This window comes from Nuphar pumila, chromosome 2 (assembly GCF_984573655.1).
Source record: "Nuphar pumila chromosome 2, dmNupPumi1.hap1.1, whole genome shotgun sequence".
Taxonomy (NCBI): domain Eukaryota; kingdom Viridiplantae; phylum Streptophyta; class Magnoliopsida; order Nymphaeales; family Nymphaeaceae; genus Nuphar; species Nuphar pumila.
In genome coordinates, this window is record NC_143250.1 from 140,078,776 (window position 1) to 140,104,814 (window position 26,039).

General features: G+C 35.4%; 1 protein-coding gene across 1 annotated transcript in view; it reads right to left on the reverse strand.

Moving 5' to 3' along the window:
• Positions 1 to 615: 615 nt before the first annotated feature.
• LOC149847335 (O-fucosyltransferase 9-like) overlaps positions 616 to 26,039 on the reverse strand; it is a 71,484-nt gene continuing 46,060 nt past the window's right edge. Inside the window, exons 6-10 of the mRNA XM_089996938.1 lie at positions 5,530 to 5,734; positions 5,237 to 5,404; positions 4,057 to 4,224; positions 3,690 to 3,880; positions 616 to 1,021 (exon numbers count right to left, since the gene is read on the reverse strand). Coding sequence (XP_089853064.1) covers positions 856 to 1,021; positions 3,690 to 3,880; positions 4,057 to 4,224; positions 5,237 to 5,404; positions 5,530 to 5,734 — 898 coding nt within the window. The 3' untranslated portion in view covers positions 616 to 855. The remainder of the gene's footprint in view (positions 1,022 to 3,689; positions 3,881 to 4,056; positions 4,225 to 5,236; positions 5,405 to 5,529; positions 5,735 to 26,039) is intronic.

The window sequence follows — 26,039 nt, forward strand, 5'->3', positions numbered from 1 at the left end:
AGACCCAGAATGATTTTCTTTGTTAGTTCATATCGCCGACCCCAATTGTTTTGGGATGAAGGCGTAGTTGTTGTTGTTGTTTGTTGTTGTTGTTGTTTGTTCGCCAAACAAGGTGAAACCTGCTAGTGGAGTGTACCCAGGGAAGAAATTCATATCTGCTAGGGTAGGTTCTCTAGCAAATACAATCAGAATGGCAATTGGAGAAGCCGTATTGGATCTAGGTTTGCTGTATGTGGGTGGTTTAAAGATATGCAGCAAAGACCGAAGGATGATAGAACTGCACCATCATGATCTGATGCAATTATCCCATCCAAATGAGCTCCATACTTAAGCAGCACACAAACCCTCATTTGATGGATATGGTGTTGCCCATCTATCCATGTCTTTGATTCATTCTATCCCTAGCAAGCAGCTTTGAAGTATTTGACAGGAAGTGAATTGAGACTTTGTATACTATGGAGGCAGGGTTTACCAGATCAACCAACATAGGAAGATTCTATACTTCTGAAAAGAACAGGTTAAAAATGCACAGTTGATCAAGTTATGATCTTAGAGTAGAATTTCCCTTCAATCGTGCAATACAGTAAACAAAAAGTCAGATGACAAAAACCATGATTTTGACAAAGAATTTCATCTTATAAATTGATAATGTTACATATACAAAACGATGTCATCTCTCACATTACAATGGCAACTCAATCTCTCATATTACAATGGCAACTGAGACGATTGAACTCAGACAATCAAAAACCTAGAAGGTGATTCTTGAATTTCTGTAAAAAATGAATTTTGACATAAATAATTTCTTTTACAAGTTGGCTTACCACAAGCAGAGCAGAAAGATGCAAATATGAACTAACGATTTTGAGCTGTGGTTGTGTTTTTGTTGGTATGTACTGAACGGCACATGCAATCTGGCATTGGAAACGTATATAAGGAACCATTGGGTTTTCTTATCTCAACCCCCTTTGAATCACTGTGATGAAGCATTGAATGCATAGTCTTCTTGAAATAATCCCATCTGAAAGGGAAAAAATCAAAACTCAAATAAAAGAAAAGTAGAAAGAAAAAGTGGCCATAAAACACTGAGAAAGAAGTGATCATCATTACAAGAAATACACGTTTGAGCTCATCAGACAGGCATATTACATCTTGCAGGTTAAGGGAACGCTTGTACTTTTGACTGCACAGAACTACAAACAAAAGGTATAAAACATAAAGGGAAAGTTCTTTGCGTGGGATGCCTAAATTATAGCTATAAGAGTGTACCACAAACAGCTTGCGGTTACCATTCCAAAGGAAACAATCAAAATTGTTTGGCCACTCTCTCCAATTAGACTAAGCCCTTCAAAATACAAACCCTTTGTAACTAAGATATGTGAAACAGGCTAAGCATCATGTCTTACACAATTTTTCATGGCACACTTCAATATATATTGAAAAAAAAAGTGTCATCTCTATCAGACTTAGAATTAATGGATCTATTTCATCCCGTCACACTACAGTGAAGATGGCCAAGAGGTTGGCATGCTGCAAACAGGAGCGAGTTGGCCAGACCAAGCATATCAATTTTGCCTGGATTGCTACCTAGGAAAAAGCATGTCCTGTAGTAGCCGGTGGACATATGCTTTTGCCTAGAAATTGGCAATCTAGGATTTACCCAACATGGCATTCTGTAGTCTAGAAATCATCAGAAAAAAGATTAAGTGGTTTTAGATCTCTGAGGGTAGAAATACCTATTTCTTTAGAATTATTGGCAATATTTCTTTTCAAGTTGACAACTTTAATTTACTTTGAAGAACATTATCAATTTTCACTAATTTGAAAAATGTTTGTCTTTTTGAGTTTCAATTAAGGGTTGTATTCTCCATTGACTCTCTAAACCAACATTAAATTCCATTGGTTTGTTAGAAGACATCATACGTGCAGTGTATTCAATTGGATCTAAACCAATAGATGGCTATAAATGAATCTAAACTAACAGTAAATTCAATTGGATCATTAGAAGAGCTATAGCAGTGTATTCCTCTCCTATAGATGGCTAACATATCCTAAACTCCAAACGTGGCATTGGTGTACTCATTGATGGGATATTATAGATGCAGAGCAAAATGTACAATTTTTTTTCTATTTCCCATTTACATGGTATATCTAGTAAAATATAATCATACACAATGTTATAAAAAGTTACATATTCAGATTATACCAGGATAAATGTGAATATATTCAAAATTGAGTATCAAAATATCTATTTAACCATATGTATTAATATCAAAACATCTTCGAAGGTTGTATCATAAGCAATGAATTACCTATTTATAAACCACTTGTTAAATTATGTATATATAAATATATATATACATATACTTATATATATACATTCGTATATATATATATATATATAAGTATATATACGTATATATGTATATATACATAATAATATAGCTTTTTCCTGTTTTGTATAAACCAAAAACCCGATAGGGGTGTTTTGGTAATTCCACATGTACTTTTTTCTTTTTTACCTTTTTTCCTTTTTCCCCTTTTTCTTTTTCCTTTTTAATTTTTCTGTTTTTACTTTTTGGAACCATAAAGGGGCCCCACCTATCTAGTCGTTGGGGCCCCAACAGTCATATTTATGACCGTTGGGGCTCCCAACGACTAGAAGGGAGCCCCCTTTATGGTCCTCCTTTATTGCTTTCCTCCTCTATATAAAGAGGAGGTTCCTCCTTGTAAATGTATGGGTTTTTCACCCTTCTCTTCTTTTCTTCAATAATATCCAACTTATGACTTTAAGTCATTTTCTATTTTCGAGAGTTTTGTGTGTGCACATTTGGTGTTTGTGTGCTTGGCTCTAGTGGTCACTCTTAAAGAGTGCCTTTTGCTCTATTGGTGCTTCCGCCTCTTTTCATTACACCACTTACCATCTCTGCTAGAGGCATGCAAGTGAAAGAAACAGTATCTTTCTACCTAAGGTATCATCTTTTCTACCTAAGGTACTGTGTTTATAATAAAATGTATTTTTTGAAAACAGGATCACTAGTCGTACTTGGCCACCATAGTTGCAACAATGAAATTTGGTTCAAGCAGAAAAATGCATTAGGAGAGCTTACTGCTTAACCAGGGATAAGACATGGCAACCAATGCACTGATGGTTGAACAAGCTATGATGCAATTGGAAAAGATAAAATAGAATGACGAAAAGGTTTTGTATAATGAGAAGCTGACAAAGTATATGCCATCAAGAAAAAAAGAAGGAACAGTTTACTAGGAAAAAGTATCAAAAGTCATTGTCCTACTCTGAGGGCATTTATGTCTTACAACACTCTTGGTAAAAGATGAGTGAATTTCCAGTGTCATGCAAGTAATCTAGATTTTTTTTTAATAAGGAAATCATGTAATTCAGATTTAAGCATCAGAGATCCAGTTATTCAAATATTTATCTAATCATGTCCTCAGCCAATTATGCATGTCATTACATACACATGAATATCCATGCACAAAGTTGAACTTGTGCTACACGGATATACATAAAAGAGAAAATTCTAATTCTAAGCCACAAACACAATGTAAACAGTTGAAAATCTTATAGATAGTGCCATATTAACTATCATATACACAATATGCACAGAGCATGAAAAAGAATCCATCATATTGCACTAATTATGTCACAAGGCTCAACAAGCACCAACCTGATCCTTGGATTGTCAAACAGGAGTGCTAGTTTCCTCTTATCAGGTTTGATTGTCTTTGAATGCCCCTCATAAAGGTAACGTCTGTGACCCATCAAAAAGTGAGGAAAGTTTCCACCTTGGGTTGTCACAAAAACTTCACTGTGAAGACACACAGTATAATCGAGTGCAGCTAGCCTTGACAAGTGACCCTACATCAAGAAACCACTGTTCAATTTGAATGCACCCATCATCACAGGAAAAAATAATGTCACCCACCACAATGATGCTGGAAACGTATTAAGTGAAGAAAAACATATAAATAATAAGTCAAAAAGTGTATTTCCTTGAGAAAAATAACTGTAATTTGGTGTGAAAATTCTAGTACCTCGAAAGAAGCAAGTTCATCTTCTGATGCTAGAGACTCCTTGGTTTCTAGAAAAGGAAACATTTGCTGAAGTGGGGCCATATATCTTTCAGCCTTATAAATCTTTCCCGCAGCAATGTAAACATGAGTTGTATTGTCAAAACCCATCCCTCTGAGCATCATTCCAACCTGCCAAGATGAAAAAAACAACACAGGTTAAAGTCACCAAGACAACTCTAATTTACACCAAAAGAGAACTCAACTTGATAGCACATGACCTAGCAAAACATGTCTTCCACAAATTTATTGATTCATTGAATCATTTATGCCATTATTTTCCAGCTATTGCATAGAAAGAACTGTAGAGCTTAGAGTTTCTCCAATATTTCGTAGCAAGCATCATGAATTTATTACTACTTGTGAGTACAAAGGACACTTCCCTCAGCAACACTGGTGATGATATCACACATGGCGATATAGATGACCTGTTAAGTTCCAGTAACTTTCTTTCGAGGAAGGTGTTTGTGTGGAATCAATTTTCTTTAGCGCGTAGTAACTAGTAATTACTTTCAAGTTATAACAGTACATTTTGAATCCTGGAAGGTAGTAGATACCAATAGTTCTTCAACCATATTGGCATTTTCCAATGTTCAATGGCAATATGGAATTTGTTTGAGAATTTCACAAACATTCTGAAACAAGAACAGTAACTATCACGTGAAACAGGAATTGCACAAAAGGAAGCATAACCACTGTACACCTTTTAAATTTGATACATAATTCTATCACCTGATGGAGTGATTCAAAAGATGCACAGTATGGGCACATACAAGCAACACAGTATGGTTAGGTATAGAAAAACAATACAGATCAGCAAACAAGGAGTGAACTTCAACATCATCCACTTTTTCTGTGGTTCATAATGAATTTTGCAAAAAATATGAAGAGTAACAAAGAATACATCAATTAATAATAATCAATTTCCAAGGTCATCATAACAAGGAAAGATATCACTAAAGGTGACCAATGCACTGATTATTGGCCAAGATTTTTAACCTTCACCCCAGAACCAGACCATATTGGAGTTTCTTGCATGAAAAATAGAACCAAAACATTCAACATACATGTTAACATTTGCTTACATGAGAGACTAATATGCAAAAAAGTGTCTCCAAATCTACAGTTCACAGAAGAAACAAACCTCAAGTGGGGTCAAAGGACACTTCCCATCCATCCTTATCGCTCCAGGCCTAATTATTCGACCTTTTTTTATGAACTTTCCTCTCCATCCTCTTTCACGTGCATTATCCATTTCACGCTTTTCTTCCTCACCACCATCATAAATACAGCATGAAAATGCTACCATGTCCTACAATATGCAATCACCTTTAGAGAATCATGGCAGGACATAGAAGCCCAAGAGCATCTAATATGATTTGTTTTTCACAAACATGTAGCAGAAAGTAAAGAATGGGGAAATAGAACAGTGAATACCGCTTCAAATCTGAGATGCACTGAGACATACTTTCCACCACTCATAGAGCTCTTCTTAACCATGTGATCTACCATTCGTTCTGCAAGTAATCTTATGGGTTCAGAAAATCTCAGTGCCTTGAAGTTAGTCAGGCATCTCAGGTATTGGATGTTTGAAGGAACCTCATTCGCCAAGCGATTTGAAAATGGTGCAATGCGTACAGCACTGTAAACAAAAAAAAGGCCAGGTGATGATCAAATACCCAAAAAAAAAAGATTCTTTTTATTCTGAAAGAGAATTAATGAAAATTCAAACTTGAACAAAGAACGGCAAGAATAAGATAAGTAAATACATGCAATGGAAGAGAGTAGCTAAACAATCAATGTGTAACTGAATAATGTTTCCAAGCATAGTAATGGAGAAATTTTAAAAAAAATAATCATGCTAATAGGATAAAATAATAGTATTGCTATATGAGGATAGCTAGACCTGTAAATGGAAATACGCTGCTAAACAAATCAGAATGAAGACCAGACAGTTCACATGAATAGCATGCCAAATCTACAGATACAATAAGCAAGCAGCAAATTTCATGAATGCTTGTTCCTGCTTCAGAATGTGTTTCAAGTATTAACTTAAAAGAATCACCTCGAGAAAAGAAGTATATGAAATTTTTTCCTGCAGTTAGTAAAAAATGAATACTTCAAACAAGAATCTCTAGATACAAAGATCAAACCAAATTAATTTCTACCTCATAATGTGTTTCAAGCATTAAATTAACTACAATGAATTGCTCAAAAAAAGTTAATGGAAAAATGTGCATGTAGCTAATCACATGTATGGACCTAAAAACACTATATTTCAAACAAAAGTACTAGACATCGATATCAAACCAAAATCAAATCACAAAAGAGGCATTGCTTTAACTCGTAATTCAAACATAACATGGAGCAAAACATTGACTGGGCATTCAAAACTATTCTCCCTAGAATAAGATGATGTGATGTACATTCAAATATGCTAAGCAACAAGAGCTTCCTGCCCATAATCTGGTGTAACATGTTTTAGCAGAATTTTAGTCTAAAAAATTTCTATGGTGTAACACTGTATGCATGTGTTTGTGATAGATAGACTACTATCGGGGGAGGTTATATGCCCCCCCCCAAACACGCACTGTAGTACAGTGCATGTTCGGGGTTCCCGACTGAGCGCCGTGTGGCGCTCAGTCGGGTGTACGGGACCCCCCCCTACACCTGCAGGCGAGTGTACGATGGTGTATGGGGGGTCCCGTACACCCGACTGAGCGCCACGCGGCGCTCAGTCGGGACCCCCCGAACACGCACTGTAGCTACAGTGCATGTTCGGGGGAGAAGACGCAACACCCTCTCGACTACTATGGCCTGTTTGTTTCACAGGAAAAGGGAGCTTTCTGTGGGACAATTAACAATCAGCTTCACATGAAAATGTGCAGCCCATGTGGCAGTGCAGTGGGCGGTGGGTCACACATTTTCCAGAAGGAAAGGGCATCCTCTTTGTAAAGAAACAAGAATCTTCCAAACACACAAAATACGTCCTTCAAGGATCCAAGAGAAGAAGTGTCCACAAAAGGGCACACTACCAAAACCCCACACAAAGAATATTCACAAGAACACTTAAAAAAAAAAATTTATTCATCCACTAAATGCAAGAAGCATACATTTGAAGAGGGGGTGGCCCCTATTTATATATGAGATCAGGCGGGAAAGGAGACTCAAATAGTCGTTGGAGCTAGTCCAACGGCTCTATTTGTAGCCGTTGGACTAGCTCCAACGGCTCCAAGACTAGTCAACTTTTCTTGACTAGTCAGCCTATCTAGTTCAAACTGAACTAGATACAAAAAATAATAAAATAAAAATAAGAAATAAAGAAAAATATATACAATATATATATTATACATACATATTTACATATGTAACACTCTCCTCAAACTTATGGTACAATAACTGAAAGTTTGTTTAAAAGAAAGTGATATTTGGGAGCAACAAGAGGTTTGGTGAAGAAATCTGTTAACTAATATTCAGCTGTGACATAAGGAAGATCTATAGTCTCATGAAGATACTCCTCTCGAACATAGTGACAATCTATTTCAATATGTTTAGTCCATTCATGAAAGGTGCGATTGCTAGCAATATAGATCGAACTTTTGTTGTCACAATACATGCATGAGGCATCAGTTATTTGAACTCCCATATCAGACAATAACCTTCTGAGCCAGACCATCTGCATTGTTGTAGTTGTCATTGTTCGATATTCAACTTCAGTTGATGAAAGCGAAACCTTCTTTAGCTTCTTACATCGCCATGAAATCAACGATTTACCTAAAAACACGTGGTTGAGTGCCTGTTATTGAGATAACTTCCCTAGTTAGCATCAGTGTAAGCAATTAAATCTAGTGAAGATGGAGCAAACATAAAAAGTCTATGAGTAAGTACATTTTTAATATATCTAATAATACGCAGAACTGCTACCATATGAACAGAAGTATGAGCATGTTGAAATTGACTAGTTGTATGTACAATGTGTATTATATAAGGACTAGTAATTGAAAGATAAGAGAGTGCTCCAATGATTTGTCTATAAGGAGTAGGATCTTCAAGAGGTTCTCCATCATCAATTTGCATTTTGGTGTTGGCAATCTCAAGAGTATCAGCTCTCTTATCATCCATGATTCCATACCTAAAAACAATAAAAAAAAAAATTAGATTGATATAACAAGTACCCTCCAGGAGAGTAAGCAACTTCAATTCCTAGAAAATATTTCAAGAGTCCAAAATCAGTCATTTCAAAATGCTTTTTGAATTTTTTTTTAATATTTTTAACTCCTTTTTTGTCTCATCCGATGATTATCATATCGTCCACATAGAGAAATAAGATAATAATACCTACATCATAAATCTTAATAAACAAGGCAGAGTCAATCAAGCACAATCTGAATCCAAAATCAATCATAACACAACTAAACTTGTCATACCAAGCTTTTGATGCTTGCTTAAGGCTATAAAGAGCCTTTTTTAGATAAAGAACTTTACCCTTAAGAACATTTATACCAAGACATGCCTCCATATAAACTTCTTCAACTAAGTTTGCATTAAGAAAAGCGTTTTTGACATCCATTTGAAATATAAGTCATTTTCTAACCGAGGCTAAGGCTATTAGAGTCTTAACAATGGTTATTCTAGCAATTGGTGCAAAAGTTTCCTCGTATGTCATATTCCTAGGAATAACCTTTAGCAACCAATCTGACTTTATATCTTTCAAGAGTTTCATCACTCTTGGTTTTGATTTTATAAAACCACCTGTAACCTATAGGTTTCTTCCCTTGTGAGACATCTTGGATGATCCAAGTATTAGCCATTTCTAAAGCTTCTAACTCTATTCTCACAGTCTCGATCCACTCAGAATGTTCTTTGGCTTGAGCATAGGTTAAAGATGTAATGAAATAGCAGAAAATACAAAACAATGCCACTAAGGGCTTTACAAAATCATGATCACAAAAGTGCATAGGCACAAACCAATGTCACTAAGGGCTTATAAGATCACAATCACAATGTACACAAGCTCAAGTCTACTATAAGACAGAACAATAACCATCAAGGGGCAACAACACAAGCCCTAAGTGCATATAACACGTTAAGGAACTAAATAGAAAAACAAAATATAAAAAATATTCATCTTTATTGAGCATAAATGCTTAAGAGAAACATTTTCTATACAAGAGGGGTTCAAGCCTTATTTATACACAAAACAGCCACTAAGAGGAGCTATTGGGAGCTCCCAAGGAGTCATTGAGAGCTCTCAACGATCATAAAAATGACCGTTGGGGAGCCCCAACAACTCTTTGAAAGAATACCCAAAGAGCCCTTGGTCTTTTTGGAAAAGGACTAAGAATAAAAATAAGAAATAAAAAAAATAAGATTGTCCCTAATCTATGTCACAGGGATTTGGCTAGCAGAGTGCCGCACCCGCGTCGACGCGACTCGACGCGGGTGCGGCACCGGGTGCGTTGACCGCACCCAGGGTCATTTCGGTCCATTTTTTTTGGATTTTTTTTTTAAAAAAAAAATGCCCTATGAAATGGGCCGCGGAATTTAAAAAAAAAAATCTTGGGGGGTGGGGGGGCGCTGCCCCACTATAACCCCCCGTCAGGGGCGGGACCCGCGCCGGGGGGAACCCCTGAACCCCCCTTTATATATATACAAATATATATATATATACAAATATATATATATATATATATATATATATATATATATATATATATATATATATTACATTTTTGCCCCTGTCGCACCCCCGCACCTGGGTTTTTTGGAAGTGCCGAATCCCCGCACCCGCACCCATGTGACATAGTCCCTAATGGACAGATTTTATTACAAGGGAAAAAGATCAAAATACCCCTGACAATAACAGAAAAAAAAAAGAGTAAAAAAATATATTATATATATATATATGAATATATATAAGTATATATATACATATATTTTAACACCCCTCCTCAAACTTACGATGTAATATACCGAAAGTTTTGAAATACAACAAAGATTCAATGGAAAGGATCCAAGTCTTCAAGTGTCTTCAACAGAAATCTCCATCTTTTTGACATATTAGAGAGTTTTGCAAATACAAAACTTCAAATGTCGTTTATTGGTGATCATCCCCAATTGCCTTCATCGGCTATTTCTATCCTCAAGATGCATCAAATATATTTCTTTCTTAATCCATCGCATCTTTAAGAACCTGTAGAGAAAATAAAACAAAGGTCCCAACTACAAAAAGAAGGTATTCTAACCAAATAATTATGAAGTTTCAAAACAAAAATATATATTTTGAACAAGAATAACACTCAAGGAAATTTTTTTAAGCAAAGTAGTGATAATTTTTAGAAATATTAGATAACCATTAAGAAAGATAGGAGGAGCATACCTCAAAAGAGAAATTTTTATGAAATCAAATTTAGACAATCATAGACTCAAAGTCAACATATTTTTCAAGAAAGCATAAGTATTGATCATAAGAGAACTTAATCACTAAAAAACATATCAATTATAAAAAATAGATAAACAATGATGCATTAATAATATTCCAAATTTTTAGAAAAACTCTTCAATTAAAACAAATCATCAATTTATACTAAAAGCAACATGCATATAAAGTATAACACTAAAAAAAACTTTCAAGAAAAGAAGAGTTAATTAAATTTATGCATGCAACAATGTGAACAAGATAATCAATATGAAACACACACATATCCAACATGCAACTAAAGCATATTTAATGCACATAAGATGACACAAAAAAAAACTATTTTTATCAATAACATGCACATAAAATGCATCATTTTAATGTAAGAATCAAATAGTCTTTAATTACGAACAAAAGTATCCACCAATATCAAGTGGACAACACACAAGTATTTTTGTAAGGAACACACTTTCAATACCGACAAAGGGGCACACCCAAGGAGGCTCACAATATAAAGAATAATATTTTTATTAAACATCACAAGTATGCAAAATCCATGAAATTTTCATGAATAAACATTTTTCCTTATAAAGGGACGCAAGTAGAAGACATTTTTGAAATTTCATGGAGAGATTCTAAAAAATCCCACATAACAAAGGGAATGATACTTGCAAATTTCAACAACAGTTCGACCACTACAAGCAACTACCTCACTAAACCTCAAAACCTCAAAATTCAAGTGTATCAGCAACTAGACCAAGAACATAACCAATGAGTGCATATAACTCACCACATTGAAAACAATATCTCTTGTCTACATATAATGACATTCAACACAAGTGTATCAACAACTAGAAGAAGAGCATAATCACAATGCCAACAATGGGCTAAAATCACACACGAAGGTGTGAATAAACATCTCTTATCTACATACAATGACACTAAAAAAAGTGTATCAGCGACTAAAACCAAAGATAATCATAAAGCCACTAATGGGCTAAAAACATACAAAAGTGTAAATAAACATTTTTTGTCCACATAAAATGACACTTAAATAAGAAGCATAATAGGAGAAAACACAAAAGGTAAGAGAGTTTGTAATGAAAACAAATTAATGTCATCAATTTCTACAATCTTTCGAAATACCATGGTTTCAAAAATAGATAGTCATCACAGATAAATATAATTACGAGCATCCAACATAATAATGGCTAAATAAACAAATGAGTAATACAACTCACTCATAAAACCAGAGATCAAACAACAATCACTTAGAGCCAAATTATAAGTTGATAATCTAAACCAACATAACCGAGGTGCACACAACTCACCCCCTCAAACAAACTCCGGTTCACCAATAATAAAGCCAAGAGAAATGATGCAACATATAAAATTGTGTAATAGACACAACAAATGCCATAAGAAGGCAATAAATACTCACGAAAATCATTTTTCAAATAAGTGAGTTCAAATAAAAGAACCAATTTGAAAAAACAAAGTTTCAAATCAAATCTAATAACGGTAAATGGAAAACTTAGACTGAATATAGTGCAATCATATGCACAATAAGATGTCAATGGATGCAATCATAAGCATCGTTAATATAAGCAAGCTATATAGAGAGATAGATTAATCTAGATTACAAGTCTACTATGAGACAATCAATGCCATATAACATTAAAGAGGACCAAAACATATATATATATAAAGATTCTCAAAGAACCATATAGAAAGCCAAGTGCATACACAGTTACAACTAATCATGGATACTCACAAAGAGATTAAAAGAACTCATGTATATGCAATAATCTAAATAACTTAAAGCCATATATCTTATACACAAGACTGTTAATATATATATATATATATATATATATATATATATATATATATTGCTGTCCTGCTGTATTTTTGTCTCTTTTTTGTATTTTTTTTTTTTTTTTGTATTTCCTTTGCTGACTGTGTCAGCTATAGGAACTGTTGGACTCCCCAACGGCTAGTTTTCTAGCCGTTAGGGACTCCAACAACTATCTCATGTTGTTCTTATTTAAAAGCCTCTTGGCCTTCTTATAAATTATTGCTTCTTTGAAGCTTTTCTACTTTTTTGTTAATAATACACGGTGCCTTAGTGCACTTATTTCCTTTGTCTTGAGTGAGATACAGATTTATATCTGTATTGTGTTGAAGATTCGCTGATTTACATGGTATCAGAGCCAGGTTCCCTGTAAACAACTATTTCTTGTTTTGAAGCACCTCGGTTTGCTGGTTTCTGAACACCAACTGTTTGGTGTTTTGCCTCTGATCAAAGGTAGATCAGTTTCTGATCTGATTCTGTTCTTACGTTGCTGCTGTGGGCATAATCTGCTGCTACAGATATCTGTTTGAAGTGCTGCAGCAACCAACTTTGCTGCGGAAGATTCTTGTGCTGTCATCATTGGTGTATTGCTGAGATTTTAAAGACTACTGCATTTCAAAGGCATTCTTGTGTTCAAAAGTCATACTCTTCTTCAAATCTATAAGGTGTGATTCTTCTTATTTTAAATCCTGCTTTGTTGAAATGGAAGAGAAAGAATTCGGTTTCTTGTCTACCATTCCCAAGCTTTCTTCTACCAATTATAGAACATGGACCTCTTCCATGGAACATATTTTTTGGGGAAGAAATCTTTGGGGATATATAGATGGATCCGATGAGGAACCTCAACTCTCTCACAAAGAAAGTTGAAGGGAAAGAAGTGGAGTTAAATGAAAAAGAAAAAGAAAAGGCTTTCAATGAATACAATAAGAAATGGAGAGCTTGGAAGTGTGGTCATCATAAGGTCATTCATTGGCTTCAAGCAGGTGTAGATTCGGCCACACAAGCTCAAATATCCAATTTTCAATTAGCTTATGAAGCTTGGGATTATATAAAGGAAACCTTACTTTAAAGGATGCTGCTCACAAGGCCAATCTCCAAAGAGGTATTATGCTTGCACAACAAGGAGACAAAACTATTAGGGAATTTTATGGAGAAATAATGCAATTATGGGATCAACTTTTATTATGTGAACCCAAATGGACAACCGATTTAGCTCTTCAAAGGCAACAATTAGAAGAAGACAAACTTTTTAAATTCATTAATAGCCTTCGACCGGAGTTTGATGGAGTAACAACAACCCTTCTTCATAGAGAACGACCACCTATGTCACAGGGATTCGGCCAGACAGGTGCCGCACCCGCGTCGACGCGACTCGACGCGGGTGCGGGAGCGGGTGCGGCACCCGGTGCGGTCAACCCGTCCATGAGTGCGGTCAACGCACCCAGGGTCATTTTGGTTCATTTTTGGATTTTTTTTTTAAAAATTGCCCTGGGAAATGGGATGCGGAATGTAAAAAATGGTTGTTCTGGTACCGTCATCAACAAAGACGTTCAGGCCGTGACATTTTTTTAGGTGGTGGCTGGTTGGAAAATCTTCAGACGAAAACAAATTTTTTAGAAAAGATCATTTTGGGCCATTTTCAGGCCTGACACTTCGAATATAAATGGCTGGAAGTTTGAGCCTGAGGGAGTGAAGGGGGGTTGGCCTCAATAAACTTGGTTACAGGTAAAGTTAGCACTTTTGTTAAACTAATGATATATAAAAGAATGCAAAAATACTGTGCCTTTGGACAAATTGAAATTTGAGAGAGAGAGAGAGACCCATCTGCGGCAATCCGAAGATCGAACCCTTTAATTTCACTGACTTGCCTCAACGCCTCCCTCCATTCTTTTACCGTCTTCTCTTCAATGCATTGCTCATGTTTATTAAACGCTGCCTCAAAGGGACCCTTCTGTTTTCGTACATCTGAAGGATTGACATCGTAGAAGATGGGAATGAGCATCTTATTGGTCTCAACCATCTTGGCCACCTCCTTGAGGCACCATTTTGATTTGGCATAGTTTCTGGACAAGATGGGTATGCAGACTGCAAACCCCTCAATCGCCTTCCAAAGGTTGTCTCCTATCTCCTCTCCGATCTCCAGTCTCTCATCATCAATGAACGTATGAACGCCTTTCTGAACGAAAGCCTCATAGAGGTTTCCTGCAAAACCCCTTCATGTGTCCTTTCCTCTAAAGCTCAGGAATACTCTGAATTCCTCCTCCATAAGAGAAGTAGTTGAAGAAGATGAAGGGTTCTGAGAGAGAGTTCAGCCAGTCTTATTTCTGCACTTGAGGAGGGTAAAGATCCATAGGTTGCAGGGTATTATACTATTACTATAGAAAGAAGAAGATGAATGACAATGCCTAAAAGGTGCTCTGGGCCTAGCGTACATTGAAAGGTAGTCAGCCCAATGAACTGATGCCACGCGTCCGTTGATGGGACAACTGGAACCATGCGTTTTGGTAATGTTACATCACTAAGGCTGGATTATGGAAAGTTTCGTCTCTTTCATGAACAAAAAATGAAACATTTTGGGATATGCAGCTTGGTCCAAGAATCAACCACATAGATGAGCCCCACCAAATGTTTTTCAGCCGTTCAATTTTCAGATTAATCTAGATTGACGGCATCTAGAGCAATGTTATCGGTGTCAGCAGAAAATAGATACGATTACGATACTAGCCTGAATCGGCTATTTTTGAATAAATATAAAAAACGCTAAAAATTAATTCTTAATATTTTTTAATGGTTTTAACACGTGTCACATTTTGATTGACATGAAATATTTTTTAATTATTTTTTAACCTATTCAGAGTGATTCAATTAAGGGTTGGTATCAGCGGATTCACCTGAATCGTTGGCCCGATACTGACAACATTCATCTAGAGGATTCGCCTGATCCACTTTCTTTTACTTGGTGTACAAGTGTCGGTTCAAGTCTGGTTTTGTTCGGAGATGTTACCCTACCCAACTCGATTCGGGTCTGAATTTGAATCCTGCTAAAATTGTAGACTTTTAGGGCATGTTTGAAAACGGGGGCAGAAGTTGCGCGGGGAGAACTGTTTTCAGTGAAGCCCACACGCCCCCATCAAACAACAGTAAATTTACAACCGCTGCTAAATATTTGGAAATACATGTGAACGGGGCTGCGATGGCCTCGGGCCGGCTACTGCATGCTCTACACTCACTTGTACGAGAGAGAGGACCCGCGCCGGGGGAACCCCCTTCTCTCTCTCTCTCTCTCTCTCTCTCTCTCTATATATATATATATATATATATATATATATATATATATATATATATATATATATATGTTTTTGCCGCACCCGCACCCAAGGTTTTTGAAAGTGCCGCACCCCCGCACCCGCACCCATGTGACATAGACGACCACCTATGATTCAAGAAGCACTGGACAAGTTAACAATGGAAGAGACAAGGTTGACAAGTCAAAATCTCAAGAATGATAGTGTCCTTGCCATGTCTAAACCAGAGTTACCGGAAGCGCCTAGCTAAAAGGGGAAGCGCGCTTCGGAAGCGCGGAACGTCGCGCTTCCGAAGCGTGGGGGGAAGCGTCCCCCTTTTTTGGGAAGCGCGTCCCCCTTTTTTGGGAAGCGCGCTTCCCTTTAATGGGGGACGCGTTTCCCTTTAATGGGGGACGCGCTTCCCTTTAATGGGAAGCGCGCTTCCCCCTCGCTTCCCCCACGCTTCCCCCTCGCTTCCCCCACGCTTCCCCTGTTTTTTTCATTTTTTTTGTATTTTTTATTTTTTATTTTAATTTTTTTCGCTTCCCCCTCGCTTCCGAGACGCTTCCTATGTCGCTTCCGAGACGCTTCCTAGGTCGCTTCCGAGACACTTCCCGAATCGCTCCTAAGTGGTCCCCCGCTTCCCCGCTTCCTAAAATTTTGAAAGTGCCTCGCTTCCCGCTCCCGCTTCCCGTATCGCTTCCCGCTCCCGCTTCCTCAACTGGCAACCATGGTCTAAACCGGGATATAATGTGAAGCCTTATAGACCTCCGCACTTCAACAAGCAAAGCAATGAAGATTTTTACAAAAGTGTTATATGCCATTATTGCAAACAAACGGGACATATTAGACCTAAATGTCCTATGCTAAGGAAGGAAGAAAAGAAAGTTGCCACCATTGAAAGTAAGGAAGAATATTTTTTAAGTGACATTCAAGCCTTTATGGGAGGGATGCAAGCTTCTATCTCTCAACTTGTTCAAGCACTTCAACCTTTGATCAAGGGAAATTCTTTCACCGGAGCCATCATCTCGTCCAATCAAGGTATGAATTCTTGGCTTCTAGACTCGGGTGCCTCTTTTCATATGACTCCCAATGAAACTATTCTTTCCGAATGTAAACCCATCTACTTGGACAAATATGTTTCTACGGCCGATGAAACAAATTTAAGAATTAAAAGTATTGGAAAACTTGAAAGAACCTTCAAAATCTCAAACTTTTTAAAGTTCCTAATGTTAGATGCATTCCCAAATTGAATTTAAATCTTTTATTTGTTTCACAAATAACCAATCATGGGTGCAATGTCCTCTTCTCATCCAAAGATTGCATTGTGCAGGATCGTCAGTCCGGGATGTGGATTGGGGAAGGCCATAGAAGAGAAGATTTGTACTACATGGATTTTCTTGACTTAGGCCAAAAAGTTTTTTGTAATTCCATAAAGAAAGTTGATATAAATCTTCTTCATGAAAGATTAGGGCATCCCCACATAGAAAAATTGTCTACCTTATCCTTTGCTAAGGAATTTTGTAAGGAAAATTTTGTTTGTAATGATTGTATTTTGGGGAAAATGAAAGCACTACCTTTTGGTTCAAGGAATTTTCTTTCTGCTAAACCTTTTGAATTAATTCATTCAGATGTATGGGGACCGGCACCCGTGGTCTCTAAAGAAGACTTCTCTTATTATGTAATTTTTTTTGTTGATGACTTTACTAGATATACTTGGATATATTTCCTCAAGTTTAAATCTGAAGTCTTTGGTTACTTCAGGATTTTTCACAAAATGATTCAAAATCAATTTGATGCTAATGTTATAATGCTAAGATCTGATTCAGGAGGAGAATATCTTTCTAATGAATTTAAAAATTATTTAGAAGAAAATAGAATTATTCATCAAAGGTTTTGTCCTAAAACTCCTCAACAAAATGGTTTAGCTGAAAGAAAACATAGACATATCATTGAAACAACTAGAACTTTACTTATTTCAAGGAATGTTCCAAAAAAAATTTTGGCAGAAGCTGCTCTTACGGTTGTCTACTTAATAAATAGAATGCCCTCCTCATGTCTTCAAAATATATCTCCTATTTACAAGCTTTTGAAAATAGAACCTGATTACAATCGTCTTAGAGTATTTGGATGTAAATGTTTTGTCCTAACAGATCAAAATGACAAGCTTTCTAACAAGACTATTCCTTGTGTCTTTATAGGGTATGCTGAAAACCAAAAGGAATACAGATGTTATGATTTAAAAAATGACAAACTTCATGTATCTAGGAACGTGACCTTTCTTGAAAATGAAAATGGATTTGATAAGAGTATCTCCCAAAACTCCAATGATTATTCTTTTCTAAATATACCTGTATTGACTAATGATGACTTTGATACTAATAGTGATGATCCATTTGATGAAGAAACCACAAATGTAGAGATTTTACCTATCAGATGTGAATCCATTGATGATCCCTCTGATCTGAATGAGTCTACTAGTGATTCTCCTATTAGAAATGAACAAGAGTTTGTTAGAGATCTCAAAGAATGACTAGGCCACCTACAAAATTTGTCTCATATGATTCTTTTTCTCCAAAACATAGATCTTGTCATATAGCTTTACATTATTTGAACCCACTAATTACAATGATGCCAAAGGCAAACCCGAATGGGAGGAAGCTATGAAACGTGAATTGAATGCTCTTGAAAAGTGTAAAACTTGAGAGATTGTTAACCTTCCAAAGGACAAAAAACCCATAGGGTCTCGATGGGTGTATAAAGTTAAGACTAAAAGTAATGGAAGTCTTGAGAGATATAAAGCTAGACTTGTAGCGAAGGGATATGCTCAGGAATATAGGATAGATTATGAGGAAACCTTTGCTCCTGTAGCCCGTATGACATCTGTTAGAGCTCTTATTTCTATTGCTTCCATTAAAGGTTGGTCTCTTTATCAAATGGATGTTAAAAGTGTGTTTTTAAATGGAGACCTTAATGAAACTGTTTATATGGAACATCCTCCTAGTATGAATCTTCCTCAAGGAAAAATTCTTCAACTTAAGAAAGCTTTGTATGGTTTGAAACAAGCTCCTAAAGCTTGGTTTGACAAATTCAGTAAGATAATAGATCAACTTCAATTCAAATCTTATTACACTGATACTGCTCTTTTTGTTAAAAATTTGATCGTTCAGGAATCACTGATGATAAAGTTGTAGATACCCCTGAAGCTTTGGGTGTAAAAATAAAGATTAATGATGGGGAACCACTATCCAATCCCACTCCTTACAGACAACTCATTGGAGCACTTTCATATCTTACTATCACTCGTCCAGATATCTCTCATGCTGTGCATACAGTCAGTCAATTTCAACATACTCCAACTGCGGTTCATATGGGAGTTGTCCTTCGCATTGTCAGATATATCAAGAACACTCTAACAAAGGGTTTTTTTTGTCTTCTTCATCATTGTTGGAACTCACTGCATATACTGATGCAGACTAGGGAGGAGATCCTAACAATCGTCATTCTACTACTGGCTTTTGTATCTTTTTGGGAAGCTCATTGATATCATAGAGGTGCAAGAAACAACAAAAAATATCTTTAACGTCAACCGAAGCAGAATATCGAGCGATGGCTACTACAACTTCTAAACTTATTTAGATAAAAAGTCTCCTAAAAGATATAAGTGTAGGCCTAAATTCTCCATCAAAAGTATGCTGCGACAACAAGAGTGCTATTTATATTGCCAGCAATCACACGTTTCATGAAAGAACCAAGCATATAGAGATGGATTGTCATTATGTTCAGGAAGAATTTTTGAAGAAGTTCATTCAACTGCCATTTGTTACATCTGAGCATCAGCTGACTGACTTCTTCACCAAACCCCTTGCGGCTCCTCGCTTTAATTTCCTTCTCAGCAAACTTTCGGTCCTTGGCCCGTGAGTTTGAGAGGCGGTGTTAATATATATAGATATATATGTTGTTGTCCTTCTGTATTTTTGTATCTCTTTTTTGTATTTTTTCTTTTTTCTTTTTTTTGTATTTCTTTTGCTGACTGTGCCAGCTATAGGAGTTGTTAGACTCCCCAACGGCTAGAGCCGTTGGGGACTCCAACAGCTATCTCATGTTGTTCATATTTAAAGGCCTCTTGGCCTTCTTGTATATTATTGCTTCTTTGAAGCTTTTCTACTTTTTGTTAATAATACACAGTGCCTTAAGATTCGTTGATTTACACAAGACATGCATAGGAGCAAATTTAATCATGCAAGTGATATATTAAAGGAACTAAGAGTACAATATAAAAATTTATAATAAATAACAAGTATGCAATGGATTAAGAGTCTTTAATTAAAAGCACACGTCTACCAATAAAGGACAAGTACTAAAGTGAAGCATGAGGGAAACACTTATACCCACAAAGGGAAAACACAAAGAAGTTTTTAATGATTCTCAACATAATATTTTATCAAAAACTAAGTGTTCACTATAAACATAATATTTAAATCTCATGCAAAACATGTAAGATAATATTTATTAAAGAGCCACAAAAAAGACCAACAAGAAAAACACCCAATATCATAACTATTGTTCGACAAAAAGACCATAAAAGGCATTTATTAAAGTGAATGACTTCCCATAAGAAATTATGCTCAATACCTTATGCACGAATTAACAATCTTATTCATCATGTAAGGCAATCATAAGTGCATAAAGATCAAATATCAATATAAAAATTATTTTTTCATAAGCTAAATCATAATATGTAACACTTCATATGCTACGTTTAATACACTAATGAGTAAAGAGAAAAATTAAAAATAAGTTCAAGCAAAATTTCATAAGATCATACTTATGAAATACACACAACACCATTATTTTAAAATTTCTTAAATTATTTTAAAATATGACAATTTTTATAAATACTCAAGCATACAAAATTGTATACATATATATCAAATAAAGCAAGTGTTTGAAAAATTAATATTCAAATATGATTTCAAAAAAGCATATATATATATATATATATATATATATATATATATAATTTCACAAGATTAAACAAATAAACCTTATAAGAACAAGTCCAACAATAATTAAAAAAAAACATTAAAAGCTTTTTTTTGTTTTAATAAAAAAAGGCAAACATATATATATATATATTTATTTATTTATTTATTTAAAGATTAAAGAAAATAAGTGTTTCCTCGTGCATAATGCATAAAAAAGATAACACAAATAAGATGCATACCGGGTCTAGTTTTTCTTTAAATCCAAGCCACACAACGATCATGAATCTTTCACGAAGCACAAACTCGAACCAAAGAATCCCAAGACCCAAAAAAGGCAAAATGCCAAAAAGAAATTCTTGGCTATGATACCACGTAATAAATTAGTGAAAAATACAAAAACAATACCACTAAAGGGTTTATAAGATCATGATCACAAAAGTGCATAAGCACAAACCAATGTTACTAAGGGCTTAGGAGATTACAATCACAATGCAAGCACAAGTCCACTATAGGACAAAACAATAGTCATCAAGGGGCAACAACACAAGCACCAAGTACATATAACACATTAAGGAACTAAATAGAAAAACAAAATATAAAAATATTCATCTTTATTGAGCATAGATGCTTAAGAGCAGCCACTAAGAGAGGCTATTGAGAGCTCACAAGGAGTTGTTGTGAGCTCCCAACGGTCATTGGGAGAATACCCAAAGAGCCCTTGGTCTTTTGGGAAAATGACCAAGAATAAAAATAAGAAATAAAAAAAATAAAAGATTGTCCCTAGAGAACAGATTTTATTATAAGAGGAAAAGACCAAAATACCCTGACAATAACAGAAAATAAAAAATGGTAAAAAATATACTATATATATATATATATTAACAGAAGGTTCTACCTATGAGTGAATTAATCAATGAATGCTTTATATTTTGAGGAAAATGACTCATAGGATATGAATTTTCCAGGTGGTTTAAAGATCCTAGATGATCTTCTGGTTTGAACTTCATATTGTTTAGCATGCTTAATAGTTTTGGTTCCTATGGGAATGTTCTTCATTAATTATAGAACCATTATCAAGATTACACCCATCCATTATATCAATACCATCATCAAAAGCACATTCATGATCATATTTTTCATAATTTGGAATCAAATCAAATAAAAATGAATAATCAGTTATTTCCTCAGCCTTTTCAAAATCAAAGAAACATTCTTTTTCTAAAAATGACACATTTCTTGAAACATATAACTTTCTACTTTTGAGATCAAAGCACCGATAACCTTTTTGGTTATCCGCATAACCTAAAAAGGCACAAGAAATAGCCCGCGGAAAGAGTTTATCATTTTTGTTAGTAAAAATAAAACATTTGCATCCAAAATTTCTCAATCTAGAGTAATCAGGAGTTAATTTAAAAAAAAAATCAACTAGTGTTGTGTTTTTCACAGAAGAAGATGACATTCTATTAATAAGATATGTGGCAGATAATGCTACTTCAGTCCAAAAATCCTTTGGTAAATTTTTTTTGCTATTAGTAAAGTTTTAGTTGTTTCTATAATGTGTTTTTGTTTGCATTCAACCAAACCATTTTGTTGTGGTGTGTGAAGACAAGATTTTTGATGTGTGATGCCATGTAAGTTCAGATAATTTTTAAATTCTTTTGATAAAAATTCTCTCTTTGAATCAGTGCAAAAAATAGAAATGTTATTTTTAAACTTATTTTTGACTAAGTTATGAAATATTTGAAAGTGTAAAAAGACTTCAGATTTATGCTTGAGGAAGTAAATCCAAGTATGTCTAAAAAAATCATCAACAAAAATCATATAGTAAGCATATCCACCTTTGGACATAACTGGTTTTGGCATCCAGACATCTGAATGTATTAATTCAAGTGGTCTAGAGGAAATAAAAGTTCTTTCATAGAATGGTAATCTCTTCATTTTACCAAGAATACAGTCTTTATATTTGAAATTTTCAGAGCTACAAAATTTTTTCAGATTTAGAAAGTATTGAATTTTAGATACATTATGATGGCCAAGTCGTTTGTGCCATAAATCCAAATCAATGTTCTAAACATTGTAACAAAAGGTATCCTTGGGTATTTTAAAAAAATCCTAGTAGAGGCCTCCTCTATGGTATTCCCCGGTCAGCTTCCTTAACTGGTGATCCTACACCCAACAACCATCAGAAGAGAAGGAGACATTACATCCATGGTCAGATATTTGAGAAACAGACAAAAGATTTAAATTTAATTTAGGAATATACCTTACTTTTGAAATAATAAACCTTTTAAAATCTTGTAAAGTATTTTCAAAATTTTCAATTCCTTTTATTTCAAGAGATATACCGTCGGCTGTAAAAAGATTTGATATGTTTGAGTTAATATGACAGTCGGATAAAATGTTGTGATTGGAGGTCATACGAAAAGAAACACCAGAGTCAAGAAGCCAAAGAGTTTTACTGTAACGCACCCAACATTTTAACCTTAATTATTGTTCAATATTGAAATTTCGAGACCAATTTTTTTTTAATAAGTATAGTTAAATCTTATAATGAGGAAACGATTTTAAAAAACAGTTAAGACTTTGGACGGGGTTACACTAAAGATAACAATCAAATCAAAATATACGGGATATACACGTTACAAACCACGTACAATATAAGACTAAAATATAAAGAGTTATAATTTCATTCCAAATCAGAGTATAAAAACAATAGTTCAGTCTCTCCATGATCAAGTACTTAAAATGAAAAGATCATGTCTACCAAGATTGCAAGGTAAGAATGGACCCTCGAGGATGCAACTCGACCAGTCCTTCGCTCCAACTACTTGTCATACTTTACCTGCACTACCTATCTCCCATAAAACAGGGTCAGACTCGCTAAAGTCTGGTAAAGCAACCCAAACTTAAAGAAAACATATCAAGCATTTAAAAGTAAAGACATGATATATTATTCATCAATCGTCAAGTGATAGACAAGAGAACAACGTCCTATGAGTCGTTCATTTCAAGTATTCGGACATAAAGCATTTAAAAGCATTTCATCACTTAATATTCTATTCAACCTTAACTCACATAATAAAGCATAATCTATATGCATTCAAGTCATACAAGTACAACAACAACAACAACAACAACAACAACTACGCCTTCATCCCAAAACAATTGGGGTCAGCGATATGAACCAAAAAAGAAATTCATTTTGGGTCTTCCACATGAATCCTTTTCCTCCAATCATTTCTATCCAACGCCATGTCCTCGGTGAGGTTCAAAGCATTCATATCCTTTCCTATCATCTCCATCCAAGTCTTCCTAGGCCTACCCCGACCTCTTTTAACTAATATATTTTCCCATTTCTCCAACCTTCTAACTAGAGCATCATTAGGCCTTCGCCGAATATGTCCAAACCACCGTAAACGATTCTCTCGCATCTTATTTTCAATGGGTGCAACACCTACCTTCTTACGTATCTCTTCGTTCCGAATCTTATCTTTTATTGTATTTCCACACATCCATCTAAGCATCTGCATCTCAGCTACACTCATTTTTTGAATATGATGTCTCTTGGCAGCCCAACATTCCGTACCATATAGTAAAGCGGGTCTAATAGTCGTCCTATAAAACTTTCCCTTCAACCGCAATGGCATTCTACGATCGCACAGCACTCCAGTAGCACTTTTCCATTTCATCCACCCAACCTTTATCCTATGATTTACATCTCCATCAATTTCTCTATACTTTTGAATGATGGATCCCAAATATTTGAAATAATCATTCACCGGTATATCTTGCTCACCAAGCTTCACTACACTCCCATCACTACTTCGTTGCTTACTAAACCGACATTCCATATATTCAGTCTTACTCTTACTCAACTTAAAACCTCTAGCTTCCAATGTCTGTCTCCATAATTCTAACTTAGCATTAACCCCAGCTCTAGACTCATCAATCAAAACAATATCATCAGCAAACAACATACACCACGGTACATTTTCTTGAATTGATCTCGTAAGCCCATCCATCACTATCGCAAATAGGAAAGGGCTTAAAGCAGATCCTTGATGTAACCCAACCGTTATCGGAAAATTGGTTGTCACCCCTCCACAAGTGCGGACATTGGTTACTACTCCTTCATACATATCTTTAATTATACTAATGTACTTGAGAGAAACACCTTTCTTCATCATTGTCCACCAGAGAACGTCCCTAGGTACTCTATCGTATGCCTTCTCTAAATCAATAAAAACCATATGCAAATCTTTGTTCCTCTCTCTATATCTTTCAATAAGTTGTCTAAGAAGATGTATAGCTTCCATAGTTGATCTTCCAGGCATAAAACCAAATTGATTCTCCGATATCATGACAACCTTCCTCAACCTAGACTCAATCACCCTCTCCCAAAGTTTCATAGTATGACTCATGAGTTTTATACCACGATAGTTTGTGCAATCTTGTATATCACCCTTATTCTTATATAAAGGCACCAAAGTACTCTTCCTCCACTCATTAGGCATCTTATTTGTTCGCCAAATCAAGTTAAAAAGATTTGTCAACCATTCTAAACCTTTCTCTCCCAAGCATTTCCAAGCCTCGATAGGTATACCATCTGGGCCAACTGCCCTTCTTGATTTCATTTTCTTCAAAGCCTCTGCAATTTCTTTCTTTTGAATCTTGCGCATGAAGTCACGATTTATCTCAGGAAAAGGAATGGAGAAGTCTCCCAGTTTGGTCCTGTGACAAGCTGAAGGCCTAGGATCAAATCCAGCTAGCACATGGGAGCTGCCGTTACATTATCACAGTTGAGGCATATAAAGCTCGGTGGCCGTGTTCTCAATCCTTTAACTCCGCCTGTGTAGTTATACACTGCCGGTCCCAAGCCCGGATAAAGGAGGAGGGTTGCGGTAGGCCTGTGACAGCCAGCATAAAAACTTTGTCATATCCTATGAAAATGAACCAAGTCATACAAGTCATCGCATAAATATATATATATATATATATATAAGATATTCAGATCATTGTATCATTTTCATATGCATTCATAATTCTTATAAACAATAAGTCAAATCACATTTGACCATTCCAGCGTGAAACACACGCACATACCTTCTAAATAATTTAGTTAGATATTCATGGTACACATCAATTATGATATATAGGTGTGATATATTCACTCAGACAATCATAATGCAATCATTTGCAATGAAACTATATAGGTGTGATGTATCATTCACCTAATAAGTCAAAACTAGCCATTTGTAGGCGTGATGTATCATTCACCTATATGCTAACATAAGCGACACAATCATAACCTCATATCAAGATCTAAACTCAATAAGGATCTGATTCTCATATCTGAGTTTATTATATAATCATGTTATAATAAAAAAGCCAAATCTATAGAT